The sequence below is a fragment of the Perna viridis genome, chromosome 6 (assembly GCF_037379345.1).
Source record: "Perna viridis isolate PV_CMFRI_1.1 ecotype Kerala chromosome 6, ASM3737934v1, whole genome shotgun sequence".
Classification (NCBI taxonomy): Eukaryota; Metazoa; Mollusca; class Bivalvia; order Mytilida; family Mytilidae; genus Perna; species Perna viridis.
The window spans coordinates 11621786-11642681 of NC_142450.1; the positions used below are offsets into that span (position 1 = coordinate 11621786).

The 20896-nt window shown below is 31.6% G+C and overlaps 1 protein-coding gene across 1 annotated transcript; it reads right to left on the reverse strand.

The window, feature by feature from the left end:
* Window positions 1-209: 209 nt before the first annotated feature.
* LOC148613658 (S-adenosylmethionine decarboxylase proenzyme-like) lies at window positions 210-19844 on the reverse strand. Its single transcript, XM_088587121.1, has 12 exons — window positions 19678-19844; window positions 16924-17010; window positions 14367-14493; window positions 13724-13798; window positions 12974-13001; window positions 11258-11300; window positions 7570-7627; window positions 6540-6620; window positions 5905-5997; window positions 4755-4829; window positions 4204-4284; window positions 210-3370 (listed from the first exon to the last, which is right to left on the reverse strand). Exons 1-12 carry the CDS (start codon window positions 19791-19793, stop codon window positions 3233-3235), a joined length of 1002 nt encoding a protein of 333 aa, XP_088443247.1. The 5' UTR covers window positions 19794-19844; the 3' UTR covers window positions 210-3232.
* Between the last annotated feature and the right edge of the window lie 1052 nt (window positions 19845-20896).

Below are 20896 nucleotides of genomic sequence, written 5' to 3' on the forward strand. Positions count from 1 at the left end.
TGGATTACATGTAGTAATACACAAGACCCTGAGACATGCCCCACATCCTCCAAAATCACAACTCAACTATATTGTCTTTAAGTCCCATACCTCTAGAATCATATATCATAAAAAGATGAACACTATTCTACAAATCACTTTTTAGCCACAATCTTTTAAATCTTGATTTATGGTATGCTTAGTGGACTGGTAAATAAAAACAAAACTCATTTAAGGCACAAACAATATTTATTAGATAAGTCTTTAAAAAATCTGTTCAAATAACCATCTCACTCGAAAATTTGTATTAGGCTACAAGATTAAAAACGTACAAAATCACAACAAAGAGTATTAAACTTAATACCAATTTCAAAGACATAAAAGCTGTCAACTGGAATAAAAAATAACTGCTCATAATTTGGTTTATTTTTAAACAAGGAAGTAAAAATAAACAAATCAGATTCATTACATCACCAAAGACGCAACAGAATGGTTTTCAGAAATCAAAATCAACATCACTGGAATTTCTTTCATTTTGTAAAAATTTCTTTGGAGAAAAAACTCAAAATAGCCATACTTTCAAATACAAACAAGTGCCCTTGTTAGATGAAATGTCCAATTGTTTCTCCAATACAGATTTAACCTGGTTTAAAAAAAATATTAACACATGATTTACAGCAAAAAATTGTTATTTAATGCCCAGCAAGTACTTCATTTGCTTGAAATTCAACTCCTTCCAAGAAAACGGGTAGTACATTCAATAAAAAAAATTGAAACAGCAGATGTTAAAATTTCAAAAAAACAACGAAACTTCTGTTTTATATATATGGTAGTGCAACCTAAGCAACCTCAAAGTCTGGTAAAGTCAGAAATTATTGTGATGATTTTATTAATGCAGAACTGCATTAGTGTCTTTTTTAATTCAACAATTTGAACTCACATTTAATACATTTTAATACAGTTTTTAAAACATGATTGCAATTAGAACAATTAGTCCACATTTTGCTCTTAAATAAAAATTGCAATAATAAGCATATTAAAACTGTAAATGCAAGCTGCAGCAAGCAATATTTTTTTATATATATTATAATATCTTTTACTTTTTTTCATGAGGATTTTGATTAAAGACATAAAATGATTGTTATACACTCATTATCAAAAAAATATAATACTCTGTTTCTTTTTCATACAACAAAAATTAAGTTCTCTCCCAATCAGTGTCAACAGGAAAAGAAAGAAGTAAATAACTTTGCAAAAAAAAAAAAAACCACACAAGTCAATATGACGTAATGTCCAAAATGCCCAAGGAATTCAGAAATGATTTGCAGCAATTAAAAACTCGTTAACAGAACTTGTTAACATTAATAAAAGAAGTTTTACAAAGACTTTGCAATGTAATAAAATTAATCTTTATTTCTCATAAATAAAAACACATGAATTAACCTTTCCTTTATACAATGCCAATTAACAAAAACAAATAATGATTTCCCCTTCCTTTTAACCAATATAACAATATGAACTTTTGATTTATAACAATCCACAATACACTAACTCTGGATAATAACAATAGTACCGGTATTTACTATGAAGTGCAGTTTGTGAGTATTTGTTTTTATAGTTCTTGCACAATCCTTCCACATTTTTTCTTTATGCATTGAGATTCTTGTAGTAAAACCACTAATATTACTAACTGGAGTAACAAGTAATTATTAGTCCTTTTTCATATTCCTGAATTTGACTTTGTTTTCATTTAAAGCTAAGGGAAGTAACTCTCCAACCCAACAGAATAGTTTACTGTCCAATTTGAGCATTGGGCAGCTGTAGAATTCAAATTCAAACATTTGAGTCATTAGAGCCATGGTAAGTACTTGGATACTTTAAAATAACTTATTTCAAACTATTCAGGTACTTATAAGATTAAAAATACTTAAGTTTCAAAGAAAAATGTTTACTGATCTTCCTTTCCCCAATGAGACCGCCAACCAGGTAATTGCGTGTTGGTGCGTTAAGTCCCTTCGAAAAACTTGCTAAAATGATTATGAAAAAGGACTATTGTGATATCATACAAAAAATCGTAATCCGTCTGTGTTACACTTGGTTATATGGTAGTATGAATAGATTTGCTGTGGTTCAAATAACACTATACAGGTCAAAAACTTTTTCTGTTTAAAGCATGGACTGTGTCAATTTTATCACGAAACAATAAAAAAATAATATACACGTCTTTCTGTTCTAACCAATCATAATATGAAAATGGTTAGTTCATTCTTCATTCAACATATTATTTGTCCACTGAAGACAGACCAAAGGTCAGGTTTACATTAAGTTGTTCTATAAAGTCTGACACAACAAAAATGACTAATGATGCTGTAGTTGATATTTTCAAACACATCTATCTTACTCAATAGAAGAAAACACATATCTTCAAAGGAGACTTGTATACTTATCTTTAGTTTCAGCAATTTATGAATGCCACCAAAACATAACACACAGCATAATCTGAAGTTGTTATATAAGAGTACAAAAGAAGTATAAGACTTCACACAAAGTCTTATACATAAAAAGTACCTAGAAGTAATTTTTATTATGTGAATACTGTAAAAGAACTATTGTTCGTGGGGTACCAATTTTCGTGGATTTCATGGGTAAGGTAAACCACAAAGTTTGTCCAGAACAAAAAGGATTATTTACTTTAAATTGCATGACTGGATCATCAAAACCATGAATTCAAGAATCAATTCACTAGTGCTTTTCCCCTAAACCATGAAAATTGATATGCACGAATATAAGTACTTTCATAGTATGAAATAGTATGATAGTTTCGAGTAGAAAAAAAATATATTATAACACTCCATCAGGCAAATGTTTACAAAACAACAAAAACTGATACTCACAATCAATGGAGATATAAAACAGCTCATAATATCATTGGTATTGGCAGTAAAAATTTAAAGAAAAATATTAACTATGGGACTTGTATAAATAACAAGGATTTAATAACAATAAAGAATTGGAAAAAGATCTAAAATGTGTTTAAGGCTATTTATCTAGGTTTCTGGCAGTTGAAATTGAACCTTAACCGGTATTTCTTCCTTGTTTTAGCAGAATTCCAAAGTGATATTAAAGGCAAATGAACTAATACTACAGACAACAAATAAAATATATATGCAAGTCTAAATCTAAATACACAAACAAGCGGAAGTTTCCCACAACAGTGGTTACACAGCAGGAGAATACTTCCGGACCACATCTCCTAGATGATAGGTCGAGTGAACATCGTGTAGGTAAGATTGTAGTTTTGGAAAGCACAGAACTGATGATCTTTTCTTTTGTAGTTTTTCATCTTGTTCAAGTCTTCAAAATGCTTGTGGGAGTCCTTTGCAATAGAGGCCTGAATGTAAAGTAAAATTAGATTAAACAGTCATGCATAGATATGAGACAAATGTCCAACAAATAACAATTACTGTAGCTCAACATGATTTACATGGCTTGTTGCATACAAACAGCAAAAAAATCACTTACAACATAAGCCTCAACTAGTATGAAAGTACTATTGTTCCTGGGGTACCAATTTTTGTGATTTTCATGGGTAGGCAAAACCACAATGTTAGATTCCAAACTAAAGGGGAATTCCTTTGATGTGAATACTGAAAATGCTCAAAAACACAAATTTAAGAATCCAGGAACTTGTGTTTCTTCTCTAGTCCACAAAAATTGGCATCCATGAATCAAAATACTTTCAAAACTTATATACCAAATATGAAATCAATGCATCCACTGGGAGTCAAGATAATTGCAGCTAAATTCTAACTGATGGAAAAGGTGATTCCAATATACAACATGCAGGTTATTTAGTGTGCTCCATATGATTGAGGTCATTTCTTCATACACCGAAAAAATATAATGATCATTCCTTAAATACCTTCATCAGTATCACAGACAAATTTGAAAGGGAAATCAAGGGAACCTGGATTCCAACGGTAATTAAAAGAATTTAATACAAGGATTAAACATTTGACAGGGAAAATATACACACATAACAAAGAACATGAAATATACACACACAACAAAGAACATAAAATATACATGCACAACAAAGAACATGAAATAACCAAAGTAACACGTATAAAAGAATTCTTACATAATCAACAATCAACTTCAGATCTGTCAGAGTTTCTAATCATTCATATTTATTTACAACAGATAATTATAGATCATTTTTACCTTGTTCGAAAATACTGTCATCAAGAATTTTGCTGGGTTGAAACAGTCCAATACTTTATGAACCAGGTCATAGTAAGATTCCTAAAACAACAATACAATTAAATAATACAATTACAATTATCATAATTATAGCAATGCTTCACAAAGAATTAATATCATATTTATGAGATCTAAATGGTGTCTTTGCCTCGCAGAGTCATAATGTTTATTTTCCATCATTATAGGACTTCAACTCTTCATACCTTTTGGCCATTTATTATGAAATAGTTTGGGCAATAACCCAAAAATTCAATCCCAACATTCTTTTGTGATAAGGAACCTAATGGGTTTGTCATACAGATCCATGAACTTATACTCACCATTGTTTGGAAGCATTAAAAATGTTTTCTCTCTTTTTTTGCCCTTACTTTCTTAACAGTAGTAATCCTCGCAGTAATCCCATCCTTTCCTTCATGAATTTAAAAATATCCTCAGTTTTGAGACCATTATATTGAAAGCTGCTAGAAATCATTGCCTGCCATACTTAACAATTGCAAAGTACAAAATCTTACCTGCGGAACATTACTCTCAAAGCTGACATAAGAACAGTGAGACTCCGGTGTCACATGAATAGTGATGTAATATCCCTGAAAATACAATAACCAACAGAATCAGATAATTATACGTATTATACTGAGGGAAAGTTGAATTTTGCCAAATATCAACTCAAGTTCTTCAATTTCAACATCATTACAAATGAATCTTGGTAAGGTACATTTGTTTTGATGTTGAGATTAGATATAGTGACATTTAGCAATATTCATATTCACAAGTTTTTTCTATGATTGCCTGAGACATTCAGCATCTCTCACAGCAGAAATCCTAGTGAATGTCTGTCTATGATGTCACTGATTTTTATGGGAGAAAAATGTAAGAAATGTCACTAAGTCGCTTTAAATACCGTAATTTACAACCAATAAGATTTTATATGTGACACAATCACACAAAAACCCATGGCAAATTCTTGGTATCAATTGTTGGTATCACATCATCCATAAAGTCACAATGCAAAATATCTAGCTATCAGAGAATACACATGTAACTAAAACAACAGAAACATAGAGAATTTTTACACAATCATTACTTTTTACTTTCTAGGCCTAATACTTTAATCTAACCCATCTGTTTGGTGGATTTAGCCCCAAATGTCAAGACCTCTCTATTTTCAAATGTTCATGGAGAACCCTCAGTTCACCCTAATTTCTTTGTGTTTTGTGCTAACAGTTTTTGAACTCTTTAGTTCTTCTGTGTTATGTTCCAAGCTTTTCCTTATTCTCATGGCCACTTTGATTCTTCCATTTCAAATATACTTGTTCAGATATTCAGACATTTGCATTCAACTTTGATTAACATATATTATTATTCAAGATTAATTCCTATAATAGCCCCTGATTTGTACCGATCAGGATTTTCATCTAAGGCTCATTCTTCTAAGACATACAGATTTTCTATTGGTAGGTTAAATTCTTCCAATCATTCCAGTAAAATTTGGATTTTCAACATTTGAAAATGATAAAATCTTAAACTGTTCACCAAGAGAATAAAAATATTTTAAATAAACAACCAAAATGAATTTTTCTAACAAAAATCTGAGAAAATATATAACGGGAAAATTCAATTAATCACTGAAAATGGGAGTAACTCTCATGGGTTATTACTTACACCTGGGAGAATTCCATTCATTGAGTAACCACAAGGATCAAACAGAAAATCATCAATCTCTAGTCCAGGGATAATGTCAATAATACCAGATTTCTATAAGAAAAATGAAAGAATAAGATTCACATTCACTGGTAAAATTTCACATCGAAGGCACAATCCTAATATCACAGAACTGACAATCTGATACCATCATAGCAATTGATTTTTTCTCCTATGCAGATATTTCACGAATTCAGGACTTGAATGTTACATCTATTTAACTGGTGGAAAATTCAAGCTTGTTGATATATACAAAAAATAATAAACTGTAATGGAAAAAGGAGGATTAGCGTGCAAAAAAATTCTGGTTTAACCCACCATTTCTTACAGTTTGCATTGCTAACATATATATTTTCATCCTGCATCAAGATGACCCTTTGATTGATATTTTTGGGGCGAAACATATTTTTTATGCATAAATTACGTAGAGAATCGCTGTAACAGAAGCACTGTACTTTCCTGTTTTACTTTGATATTACAATTTGTTACACAGGCTTTCCCTTTGACTATTGTCTAGATTCTCTTGGTTCAGTAACTATATGGCAAACATGCTATCATGAAAACATAAAAAGTGCTTTTTATTATTAAAATTTTACCTTGGTTGCCTCAGAGCCATCAGCAGATACGTCTTTAGTAAATATCTTCATCTTGTCCATGCACATATCCCACATCAAAAGGTAGTAAGAGTTAAGGATTATGGATATCATTTGATAAGATCAGTGAAATTGAATATTAACATGACCAGTGCCCTAACCTTTAAAACATTCCCTGACCTTTGACCTACTACCCCAAAATTTTAAGGTGTTTTTTTACTTGTCACCCATGCAAGTCTCTTTTAGATTCAACAAGGCAAATAAAAGTTATAATGTTATTTTCATGTAAAAATCCAGTGTCAGTAACAGAATTCTTGTTCTATGACCTACTGCACACAAAATCATTAGATGTCTACCTGTACTTTTCCACTCACAGTTCCATTTTGTATAATCTCATAAAAACTTAAGTTGTTAGGACAAAACAATTAGAGAAATGAAGAAGGGTGAACTTTCGAAAAGCTAAATTGTACAATTCTGCTTTTGTAATTGTATTGCCCATCATTTCAATCTGAAAAGCCTGTACATTCAAAGTCATGAACACTGTGGTGGTTTCCAACATTTCAATTTTTACCTTGATATTGTCATTTGTTATTCAGGCCTTCCTATTTGACTATTCCTTATGACTATTGCCTGGAGTTAATCAGTTATTTTGTTATAACACTACTACTGAGAAAGCCATGGAGCAATTAGAAAAATCTTTTCAAGTTTTTGTTATTTTTGTATGTTTATAGACACTTTCGGTCAACAAGTACCAGCATCCTTGTGAAAAAAAGGTAGTATCTATGTATAAACATGAACATAGGGCAGTGTTCTAGGATTCCACTTTTCCGTCATCCGGTGCAAGGACAATTGTGGTAAGGGAAAGTATTAATTTTGCTCAACTTTACCTATAGAATGTAGAAAGCTTAAATTTTCAGTTTGACTTCAGGCATGGGAAAGTTCATCTTCATTTATAGTTTTCCCATGGAAACCTAAAATTTTGAAAAATCCTTGGATACTGATTGGGTTTCAAAAACTTCACTTTAAAGGATATTTCAATGGTTTGATCTGGTGTCTGTACACCTCTGACATCTTCCAATAGATACAAATGCCTGGAAAAAAAATATTGGAAAAATTTCAGAGATAGCATGGTTTACAAAACTACACAGTACACCAATAAATTTCATGTATATTAACTTCTCGTGCAAGCAGATATGACATTTGTTACACTTGTAAGGTAAGCTGGAAATTAAAAAAATCATGTTTCTGGTTATTTTCATTGTTCTTGTTCAAAATATTGAGATCTCGGTGAAAACAATTTACAGATATCATTAGCATTAACAGTAAAAAGAGGGAGCCATTTTCCTCACACAGCAATGACCAATTACACCTTTAAACTTTTTAATTTTAGTACATGTACATGATGTATAATAACTGTGTTTTACCAATGAAGTGACAGACTCTGTAAGAATCAGGCAGTGGGTGAAATATGGTATGAAAAAAAACCCATCATTCTGAAAGTTTAATTTGACAATTTGCACCATCAGAATCAAGGAAAATAGACAAGATTTTCCATATCATTTTGGTAACTAAATTGAATTATAATCTCATTAAAATGCACTGAAAATGAACATTTCAAGAACAGATAACGCTGCCAAAAACTTTATTTTTCTAACATTCTATTGAAAAATTTCTGAGAAAGTCCAGAAATGCAGAGATCAAATAATGGTCTTTTAAAATGCAGAAAGCATCCTTGAGTGAAATTATATTGTCAGATCAGTGGGATTTTGACATGAATGTTTCTAATTTTTCCCATTTTGCCTGATTCTTACAAAAACTTAAGACTTCAGTAGGTTTGTTGGTTCTCCTATGAACATTCACAAACAAATATTGTCAATACAGAGTAATGCCATTATCTGCAAGACAGTTTGCAAATCACCACCTTTTAGAGCTTTTGTATCAGAGAGCCTAGCATATAGGATAGGAAACAGAAACATGATTTTCATGAGTAATGAAGTGAATAAAAAAATAAAGCTTTCATTCAGAAAACATTGTCAAAAAAATGTTTATGCTTATGGATAAAACTGGTGCCCATACTGCTAATGACCACAGCTTTTAAATCATTCTCAACAAATTAAAAACATCCTTTTAAACATTTAAAACTTTATTTTTTAATGGAAAATGTCTGTGGATTCTACCCACTGAAGCAGAAATAAATGTTGACTACCAAGAATTAAACATGCAATTCTCACTGGGCCAGTATGCCTGCATGAACTTTTCAGTTTATAATGGGGAATACAAGATTGTCATAGTGGTCATATAGTACTTTCCAGAATGAAGGTCCCAAAATCGTGATAAGATAAACCTCGCCCTATATTAGAAGAAAATTAAAACATATGTCCAAAAACAGAGTCACTTATGTAATAATTCAACTGACAACGTGATGATTAACTGACATGAGCTTGCAAATAACCAAATGTGGGCTGGTGGTTCTAAATTCCGACCCTATCAGAAAATACACATAGTGACATCACCTATTACATGTACCAGATAACACTTTACAGGTGTGATTTTACTATCTACAAGTAGTACTTTTGTAGAACTTTCATTAAAGGTACAATCAAATCTGCCTAAACCAAAATCCTGAATTAGCTGAAAACCTGCCTACACCAGACAACTTTTGAAGACCCATTGTGTCAGTTTAAGGAGGTAGACCTAGGGTAAGGGATATAACTCTTGAAATCAATTCAATTTTAACTAAAAACCTTTCAAGCTTTCCTTTGAAACAGAATAAAATCAGTCCTTTGATGCTTACACGAGATTGATGCAAAATGGTGACTTCAAATGTTCCAATGATTTGTAAGAGTTGTGTCCCGTACCCTAGATCTACCTCCTTAAATGTATGTTGAACCTGGGTAAATGGTACACCTGTCAAAAGTGACCGAAGTATACAGACCAAAAGGGGTTTGGTTTAGAGAGGGTTTTACTGTGCTTTCTTGTATCAGTGCTTTTATTAATTTGGATACAACTACAATGTACATTTATTTTTATGGAAACAGACGAAAATGAGGTGACATTCAATATGCTTTCTGTACTTAAGACTGAAACAACCAATGACAATTGCATGACGAGCTAGTTTTCAGCTAGAAGAAAGAATTTTAACACCAGAACCTTATCAAATCCTTTTTTTTTCTTTTTAGATTAACCATGATTAACTAGGCAACTATGCTATTCAGAATGATACAAATGTATAACTGACAAATCTGTACCAGACTATGCTTACCAGTACATATCAGTGTCATAGAGCTAATAATATATTACTTCCATGCATTGAGTGCATTAAAATGTAACAACAGAGGGTACTGATATCTAAATGACTTCATCATTCACGTGTCACCATTTAGAAATGCAAAATAAATAAATTCCAAGATAAAGACAATAAAATAATAATATTAAGTTATCCGTATAACTTAATCAATATTGTGAGGTAAAGGTATTTTTGACATGAAAAAGAAATCATTCTATGCTAGCTGAAAATGAATCAGTTACTATCACAAGTTTCTTTCTCTCAAATTAATAAGATTGTATTTAAGAATAGAAGAAAACACATCACGCTTCTTTAAAAGAAAATAAATATGGTAAGATATCATACTGTTCACTCACTCATATAGAAAGGGAAAAAGTAGGCATCTTCATATAAAAAAAAAGTCGTAAGCAAATGTAACATAAGCAAATCCTTAAGTTAATTCAACACCATATTCTATAATTTAAATTCATGTAAAGGTACAACCTGGGCCATGACAAAAATAACTGGCTGATGTACAACCAATCTGAACCCCAGTTTTCAAAAGGACCAATCAGAATTTGTCCCTTTCAAATATAGCCAATGGAAAATAGTTTCACAAAATTTAAAAATATGAACCAATCACATTCAGTTTTACTAACTGAGTTTGTGAATATAGTCATACTTTCAAAGCCAATCAGATTTTGTCATGACCTATCGTTCATCCTTCATCTTGGTCTTATGACACCAATGTTCGGTCTGAAACCTGTTTAAGTGGATAAAAATAAAAAAATTGTGTCACTTATGTGGAAAATAAAATCATTTCAAGTTAATTCAATGTGATCTAAAATAGCTTCCATCTAAACCAATGTATTTAGGCCAAGAAAAAAAAATATGGACCATTTAATAAAACTAGATTTGTTCTTAGCCACTACTAATACTTATGCATGTAAAATACTTAAGGAAATAGTTTTTTCTATAAAATTACAAATTCACCTAACAATACATAAAGTTTCAGAATCAAGGGAGCATGGGAAATGCCATGAAGAACAGACAGACAGACTGAAAGTTATATACCAATACTGCCCACATGTAAGAGGAATAAAAATCCAAAATAAGCATTTACATATAAAAAAGAAAAGGTTCTCATGATCTTTTCCTTGGCCTAAAAACTGGTTGTATTGAGGTATGTAATAAAGGAGTCTTGTGCAAGTAAATTCAATCATGTTTATCTTTATAAAATATTTTGAAACTGATTTAAAGGTGAAGATATTTTTTTAAAATACAAAATCAGACGAAGTATATTAAGGAGATAAAAAATTGTTAAATTTCAAAGTCTAGAGATATTAAAAAGTTTCTATATTTAATGAGACAGCATGAATGCTAAAAATATTAATACGGTTCTAGATTTGAATTAATAATTATAAATCTCTTAGAGACATTGAAAGTTTTTGCTTACCAACAGTCTTTGTTAATTTTGCCCAGTGTGTAAGCAGCTCCATCTACAAATAAATAAAAACACCTTTACTTTTGAAAGTACAGTGTATTTACTTTATAAGATATAATTTTGAAGGATCTTTATTATATTGCATAATATGATTTTAGGCCATGTTTATGATGGATGGAGTTCATTCTTTGTTTACGGTGCACCCACATCCCACCTCCCCAACTCATGTTGCTAGGGTAGGTAGAAATAAAGACCAGAAAAGATATTAAAACATACATACTTCTGGTCTTTATTACTACCTACCGCATGTTGCTATGGGCTATGTCTCATTCGGTGAGGAAAACGTGTGAGACTTTCTTCTGGGAAGGCTTAATACATTTCTACACAGCAAATAATTTCCAAATCATTATAAAATAAATGAATAAATAAATATAAAACTGTATAAATCCAGTTTAAAACCATAGTCCCTAGTAAAATCAATGTACTGTTGCCACTGGTTTTTTTTTTATACTTGTGGAAATTAATTGTACGGTGGCATGAAAAAAGTTTCAATGCTTAAATGATGTAAAATAAAACTGTAATCATACATTGCATTTCCTGTATTGTTTAGTGTTTTTCCATATATGTATAAATTGAATGTCAATTAATAATACTGATTTCTGACGTAAAAACTGTAATTGATAGTTTAACAGTATCTAACCACACACATTTACAAATTTTGTTCCATTTCACCATTTTCCCAATTTTTTTAAACCTGTCTTAAAGTTAATTTGCAATCACATTAAAAACTATTTCAACACAGTATTATCCTGCACTGTAATTATATACTTATATCGAACCAATTTAAGCTTAAAAAAATAATTTCCTGCCAGTTTTTACTTGATTTATATCTCTGCTGTTCACTTCCTGTTAAGTACCGGTAATTACAAAATATTAACAATAGGATGGAGATTTTGACTCATAATTGTGTTAATTGGACACATGCTTCGCACATTTAGTGCTTCTTGACACATTAGGGCAAGAACTAAACTCGCTGAATGCAAATTATTACTTAACATCTTTCAAGGCCAGAAAGAAGTCCCTCAAATATTAAGTTCATTTGAAGACTATATCTTTATCTTTTATGCAGAAATAACAGAATATTATTGAGCTGAATAATTGCCAGAAACATATTAAAAAGGTTATAAAAGATGTATTGAATGATAAAAAAGAAATTGCATTTGAACTTCATTTTCGCATAGTGTACAGAAACAGTAGGGAAGTTCCAGGCATGACCCTAAAGGATCAAAACCCACAAATTATCAGGGATGAGTTGTTCAAACGATATACATTAAATCTGAATAAGTTGTCCACTGAATATACCAAGTACATGTACAATTATTACATGTTGTCTACTGGGTATGTCAAGTACAGTCAATACACATTGTCTACTGGGTAAGTCAATCACAGTCAATACATGCTGTCTACTGGGTAAGTCAAGCACAGTCAATACATGTTGTCTACTGGGTATGTCAAGTACAATCAATACAAATTATCCACTCAGTAAATATTTATCCAGTGAATTAAGTTTTGAACAACTGAGCCTTGACATCTAACACTCAGAATAATCCCCTTTCCCTTTCATGAATCCTATTTCTCATAAATCCACAAGTATAAAAAAAAAATCAGCTTAAATGAAATAGGTAAGTAGAGAGATGGCTAGCTAGTATTTATATTTCTATCACCTACTTTTAAACAGCTGATCAAGATGTTGCACCTACAAAATTAAAGAAAATAACTAACAGTGACAAAAAATCAATGTTTATTTGTAAAACAATGCAACACATATAAGATTAGGAAGATTAATATATATATAATGATTATAGCAAGTTTTATAGAGAGAAAAGTTGATAATGTAACCACAGATGTCACTCATACATTCCACATTTCAAAGAGATAAAAGGGCCATAACTCACGAGCAGTATTTGAACTTTAAACTAGTTTTATTTTCATTATATTGAATTTTCACAGTTAAGACATGTAAAATGAAAATAAATCTGTTGCTAATATTTTTTTCAAGGAAGACTTCATACAATTAGACAAACAATCACAATTTGTAAGCAAAACAGAAGTGATGGAAAAGAAAAACAACAAAAAACCAGAAAAACTTTGAGCAATGCCCACATACCTGATACTTCCACTCCCCAAATTGATAACATGCACCTATTGAACTCCATATTGTTTGTATCAAAAACTACAATGAATAGTAGGTGCACAATAGGACTATATAATAAATATTCTGTGAAAGTTTCATACAATTCCATTCAGTGGTATAGGAGAAGTAACCGATAAGAAATGGGTCCTCTATGTCCCCATATTCACAAATGACAAAGTCCATGTTTTGAAATGTGAAACCCAAAAATTGATTCAAATCAAAATCTAAAATAGATGCACAATGGGAACATGTAATAAAGATTCTGTGAAAGTTTGATTCAATACCTCATCCTCAAATGTTCTGTGGATCTTATGCTGCTGCTCTGGTCTAGCAAACTTCTTCCTTGAGTAGAACACATCCTAAAAAACACAAACCAAGAATTGTGATATTGCAACACTTATACTCTGTTTAGTGTATTTCAGTCAGAAATTTAATTGTATTATACTTTTAAAAGTTTGTAAATGTGTCCATGCATTCCTTGTGATATCTTTAAAGGTGTACTGCAAGTACATGTATCATAAATCCATCAACAGATGAGTAAACAGTCCATCAACCACTATTTTTTGGTCTCCACATTTACCTTGGACCACTTCACAGACTAAATATAATAACTGTTTCGTGGTTTCCTCATTCATCTTGGACCACTGCATAGACCACACACAAACAACTCATGGTCTCCATATTTATCTTGAACCAATGAACAGTGAATAGTCTACCTACCACTAATTCATGGTCTCCACATTTATCATGTACCAGTAAATAGTCTATCAACCAATACTTCATGGTCTCCATATTTATCTTGGACCAGTAAATAGTCTACCTATACTACTTCTTAGTCCCCACATTTATCATGGACCAGTAAATAGTCTACCTACCACTACTTCATAGTCCTCACATTCATCTTGGACCAGTAAACAGTCTACCTACCACTACTTCATGGTCTCCACATTTATCTTGGACCAGTCTTATGAGGGGTTCCATGGCCAACAGTAGTGTAGTCCTTCCACATGTCTTCAAGATAAACCTCTGTTTTGTAATGAACATGCTACTCTCACTGAAATGAACCAGGAACATAATCAGAAATACTGCTGTTTATGGGGTCTGAATATAATCAGACATACTGCTGCAAATGGAGTCTGAATACAATCAGACGTACTGCTGTAGATGGGGTCTGAATACAATCAGACATACTGCTGTAGATGGGGTCTGAATACAACCAGACATACTGCTGTAGATGGGGTCTGAAATATGTAATTGTTATAGCAACCCCCCTTTTTTTAAAGAAGACAGGTACTCAAGAAGATGTCCTATAAAAGAAGATACTCTTAAACATGAATTGTTCAAAAGAGTTTTATCTGAAGTGATAAATTCCTGAAGACCCCTTAAACACACACTCTGTGTCAAAAGTTCAAACAGTTACTTCTTATCTGCATGCCAATTCTGAAATGTCACTTCTAAAAGAATAATTTTGAGCCAATTCTGAAATGTCACTTTTACAGAATAATTTTGAGCATCTACATATAGATTTAGTGTGTCACTGATGCCATGTTCCGATACACAGAGAAACCAATAAATATATCTTTAAAACAACAGAAAATTAATCAACACAGATGTCACCTGTACAAATTGTTTATCCTAACAGTTACGTGTATATTACGTGTATTATTTAAAATAAACTATATTTTTCCATAATAATAGGGTATAAGGGATCTCTCATTTCATTCTAGGTTGTAAAATTTGATATGAAAGTAAAAGCAAGAAAACAATAATGAGAATGAGGAACAGAATATTCACAACCAGACAAAAAAACCATTAACACCACCAATAACCTAATAAAAGATACATTAACTTCAGAATAAATCAGCAAGCTGGAGTACCGGTAGTTAGTGTGATCAAATATTTATTTGTGGGTACCCAATTCCGTGATTTAGGTTTTAGAACTCATGAATTTGACAACTCCATCAGGATTACAAATAAATGGCAAATTTTCTTTTCATTGTGAATGTTTTTCTTGGTCTACAAAACCCACAAATAATAACACTTTCTCAGTTATCCTTTGGTGCTGTGTACATGCAAAATAAACAAGTACTAGCTTTAAAAAAAAAAAGATCACTGACGCAGCAAAATTTTGGTTTTTTTTTAATTATAATTTTCAACATTTCATTAAAAAAATAAAACATGGCACACATTTATTTTTCTGAATGCCACAAAGTTATCAGAATTTGGCCAATCAAGAAACAGAATTGTGATCAAGCGACTTGTGTTTCATACAAGAATGTCTTTAAGGTCTAAGGGTGAAAAGTGAAACTAAAACGACTGTGTCGAAAAAAAAATGCATTCTTATGTACCGGTACATGTACCATAATAAAATATAAACAAGAACTCTCTGCTTCATTCTAATTAAGACTGTAATGATACACCTACCTCACAATACAATACATATTGTGGTACAAGGGTGACGATACAGTACATTTTGATACAATATACAATAGCAAATTGTCTTATGTACAATGTACATGTATTTTCTTCAATTTGGAATAAAAATTTTTAACAGATCTAAAAATGATGACTTTGTAGAAGCAAGGTTTCATTTTTAGAGTCTATAACTTTGATCTGAACAAAGATTAATGAATTTTGCCTCAAAAGACATGTCTGTACTTCACTATTTGTATAGTAATTTCATCAATTGTTTGAAGAAAAAAGTGTTATATTGACCTGTATTGTATCATTCCCAAACCTGTAAAATGTATGGTATTGTATCGTGACCAAAAATACTGTGATACATCAATATCACTATGAATCGCTTCATCTTCAATAAGTCTTTCATAAAACCAGATTAAATCATGTGTACTTAATACATTACAATGTATGTACATGTACATTTTGTACATTGTATAATATACATGTCCACATCCTTTTCTTTTCATTCAACATTAAACTAAACCCTGAAAGCACAATGGGAGAAGGGATACAACAGACTCGGTTCCCATTTGATGGAGACAGATAGTCAACTTTGATAAAAGTAATACCAAAAGTACAAAATCTGTGTGCAAAGCTCAATAAAAAATACCCCAACACACGGCTTTCATTATCTTTTCAGTGAACAAGCTTATCAGAGTAAATGGACAATCTACACCTTAAAAATGTATCAAAGAGGGAATGGGTCCCATTGTGACTTTGAACTGTCCATTTCTTCTTTTTGAAATGTCTACATTTTGACAATAACCAGTTCTTAATGAAGCCTCTGCATATGGTCAAAATATAAGCCAAGTCGTCAAACAGGAAGTTGATATTGCTTCAGTCTAAAATCATTATCCACCATATGGCATACCTATACGAAGCTTCTGTCCAAATATCAAGTGGCTATGATAATTTGTTGTTGCAGAGGAATCAAACAAAATGGCTGTAGACAGACAAACAGACAAAAAAAGGATGTTCAGACCCCAAGACTGTGTTATTCATAATATCTAAGAGAGAACAATACCTAAGCACGAAAGCATCCATGTCATCACTTGATGACTTGCTGATAATTTCACACTTCACTATCTTCAGAAGATGTTCCCATTCTGATCTGAAAGAAAACTAAGTACAATTAGAATGGATCAGTTAAAACCAATAATAATCCTCTCCAGCCACAATTGATTAAAACAGTTAAACAATAAGAACTACAGGATTTATGGAAGGACTTTCTTTAACAAAAAAATTGACAGCTTCAGGGACTCAATAACATACATTCAGTATGTGAAATCTCAACTAGCAGTGATTGGGATTAGATGGAGCAATGTGCTTTTTATCACATTCCTCCTGAAAATGTGACACTGAAATCAGAAATTTTTACAAAGAATGTTAAAGGATGGTCCATTGAAATTCAAAAGATCATTAAAACTGGCCCATTTTCAAAGTTTTTATTCCTGTCACTGAACAAGTCAACTTCAAAAAGACTACTAACAATTGCATTGGCTAATTGTGTTGTAATGACTATTAGACTCTGGACAAAACAAAATTTGAATACATGTACCCCCAAAACATTTCTGCCAACATGACATGTCATGTTCAATTTTTAAAGTTTGTACTTTTAACTATGCTGGCTGGTGAAATTTATTAAGACAAGTTGAAATGGAATGAAATGCTTTGTTGGGCACAGCTTGATACGACTACAGATGTTGAACCCGGAACAGATGGGGAAAATATGGGCATATTATTCTAACTTGATTCAGCTTGAATTTTGATTACTATTAGACATTTGACACAGGACAACAATTTGACCAGAACTGAAGTGGTTACTTTATGGTCTTTTTCCCTGATTGGTTCCAGTTAAAACCTCAAATCTATCCAAACTTATCTTTAGGGGTATGATACTTTGTAGTTTCTGGCTCCTTTGTGGCCCTTTATTCATACTTGTTTCTACTCATCTTTTGTGATGTGGCACCTTGTAGTAAAATTTATATGAGATCCAAACATCCATTTACTTTAAGTCAAGTTATTGTTCAGATGTACATATATAAGGAAAATGCTTGTTTCCAGCCCCTAATTCCAAAAACGCTCAAGTATCAACCCCCAAGATCAATCCAAATCTTCTTTTGGCGGTATAGTACCTTGTAGTATAACTTCAAAGAGATCACTTCATTAATAGTCAAGTTACGTGTCTCTTGATAATGTTGATGAGTCTATCATAGTTCAGGCTTGAAGTATTATAGATATGGTTTACCGAATTTAAGCCAACTATGGATGTCACTGGTATTCTAAATATTGGAAATTCAATTTCTTTTCTTTAGTAATGTTCTACAGTACTAAAAATTTAAGCCAACTATGGAAGCCATATTTAAAACTTACTTTCCTTTTTCTGAAACGATCTTATCAGTAGTAGTCATATACAATGAATCAAAAAAAATTTAATCTCTCAAAAACTCTTAAAAATGAAAAAAAAATGAGTTTCCGCTTACCCTACCAAACTAAATTTTTTGTGCCTAACCTAAAGTTTTTTGGCCATTTTTTAAAAAAGCACTATTTAAGTCTGAATGTTTGTATAAAACAAAATTTTGAAGAAAAAAAAACAAAACCTACTGACCCTAGTTTGTTAAAACATGTTAGCGGGGTCACAGGCATTATTTTCCTTGCCTTAATAGTGAAAGAGTAATCAAAGGAACCAATATTCTAGCAGAAATTGAAAGAGTGCATGTCAGGGATAAAAAACTAGAAAGCCTTCTGCTACAGATGTACACAACTGTAAGGGCTGTGCAAACTCAAATAAAATGTTGGTTTCCATAAAATCCCATAACCATTAAATTACTAAAATTGTACGTGTACATGTTAAAGCATATTTTTACCCATTATTTTTGGTTAATAGTGCATGTATCCTACATATGTTAATTTTTAACTAAAAATACACTGTAAACTTGGTTATTTTCCAAATGCAGACTGAATAACATATGGTATTGCATAATTTGACAATAGGTTTAACATGTATGTACTTGTAAGTTTCCAATTAACATAACTGAGATATTTTTTCTGTACAACATGTGGTATAAAACAAAAGAAAATGTAGGGCATACACATTAAAAAATATAACCCGAATTGTATTATCCAAATCGAAGCATAGCTTTTCTAAGATAGGAAAGGCAATCATTTTCTTGTTTGGAATTTGCAGCTGTCGTCTGAATTTTGTTTACGTCACAATATGTGTAAAATATTCCCACCATCCGTGGAGAACTGTAATATTTCTGGTATCTGTACAGATTGATCTGACCAACCAAAACTGAAATGGTTGTTGCTAGAGAAGCCCTTAAGGGATAAGGAAAAAATGTAAAGTATTGTGAAGTGCTATAAAGTTATGGACCATTTTGGGAGTGAGGGGAAAGGGGGTATGAGGTTGGAATTTTGGGGGGAAGGGGGAATTTCAAGTTTTTCATTTATTAAGAAAAAACTCCCCCATTAATTAACAAGACTGATTTTCAAATAGAAATATTGATTTCGCTTGCTGCTTAAATATAAATAAAAATATTGCACTTGCGAAGCGGGTCGAATGTCCTTCATTATTTTTACGAGTCTCGCACAGACGGTACATGTATAGTAATGCTCACGGTGCTCGCTGATTTAGGCATTGTCTACTCCATATTAGTGATACATTAATTGAAAAATAAACAAATTACTGCTGTCACCATGACTGGCATGAGACACCTTGTAGCTTCACCAACTTCTACGAGAGTCTGCCATGCTGGTATTTAAGATAGACACTTACCTCTCTACTTTTCTTAGATCAAAATCTTCGTCTCCAGTTTTGGACTCAAACCATACTTCAAGTAACTTTTCAGTGCCTTCGAAAAAATGAGCCGAGTCAGATTCAACTCCTGCCATTTTTCGGCCTACCGATTATCGTATCGACTCGTGGTCTACTTCGCCTGAGAATGATAAATCTAGAGATGTCCCGAATGAAACCCACAAATTTTATCCCAAGTTTTCAAAAAACAATAGCGCACCACAAGGAGTATTAACTAGATTCACATTGATTAGTAACTATACAAAAAAAAAACAAAACAAAACAAAAACAAAAAAGAATGTCATGAAGAATGTGTGAACTACTGAGATAAAAATATATGTAAGACATAATACTATCTGGATGAAATCTTATCCTTTTTTCACATTATTTTTTTCCAGATGATATTTTTTCCCTATAAAAAATTATCCACAACTATCAAATTAATTGTCTCCACTATTTGAATAATTACATTTTTTAGAATTTATTTAACAAGCTGGAGGTACATTTGTACTCCTAATTGTACACATAATATTTCATACTACAGTATTAAATAATAACCAGACAATAGTTCAAATGTTCACATATAATGAACTTAATTCATAATTGTACACATGATATTATATGTATTTCATACTCTTTAAAAATACCTGTAAAATCCTGAATTAATTTTACACAGAGTGAACAGAATTCTTACATCTTGATAAAATGGATAATATTTATCAATAATATCCAGGATGAATATTTAGGTACCGGTATATATGCATTGCTATCGTTCTTTTATGCTCAATGTGACTTTCTTTAATAAACTTATATGAATTTTGAATTTGAATTTTATCCTGGATGGAAAACTGTATGTATAACTTACATTCCATGAAATAACATACACGATATATATTTATTAATACCTGAAAACATCCTCGGTGAAAATTCATACCTACAAACATCATGGATACTATATAATATCTATAATCATCCTGGATAACATGTCACATAAAAAACTTTCCGAATTGTTAACACCTAACACTGTGATCTCTTTACCCCTCAAAAAACCAAGCCTCACCTTTTTTGTAGTACATGTACCTCTGAAGAAAACCCTTTTAGGTATTTTTATTTTTTAAATCATCATAAGGTTGAGTATGGAAATAATATAATAGCCATGGAAAACATTTAACTATTATAAAATATTTCCAGATTAAATTTG

Excerpts from the sequence above, each read along its gene's own strand:
- LOC148613658 (XM_088587121.1), bottom strand. The coding sequence starts at position 19,793 with ATGGCAGGAGTTGAATCTGACTCGGCTCATTTTTTCGAAGGCACTGAA. Across the intron at positions 17,011-19,677 it reads GATCTAAGAAAAGTAGAGAG|ATCAGAATGGGAACATCTTC; the intron begins GTAAGTGTCTAT and ends GTTTTCTTTCAG. Across the intron at positions 5,998-6,539 it reads ATGGCTCTGAGGCAACCAAG|AAATCTGGTATTATTGACAT; the intron begins GTAAAATTTTAA and ends TTTTTCTTATAG.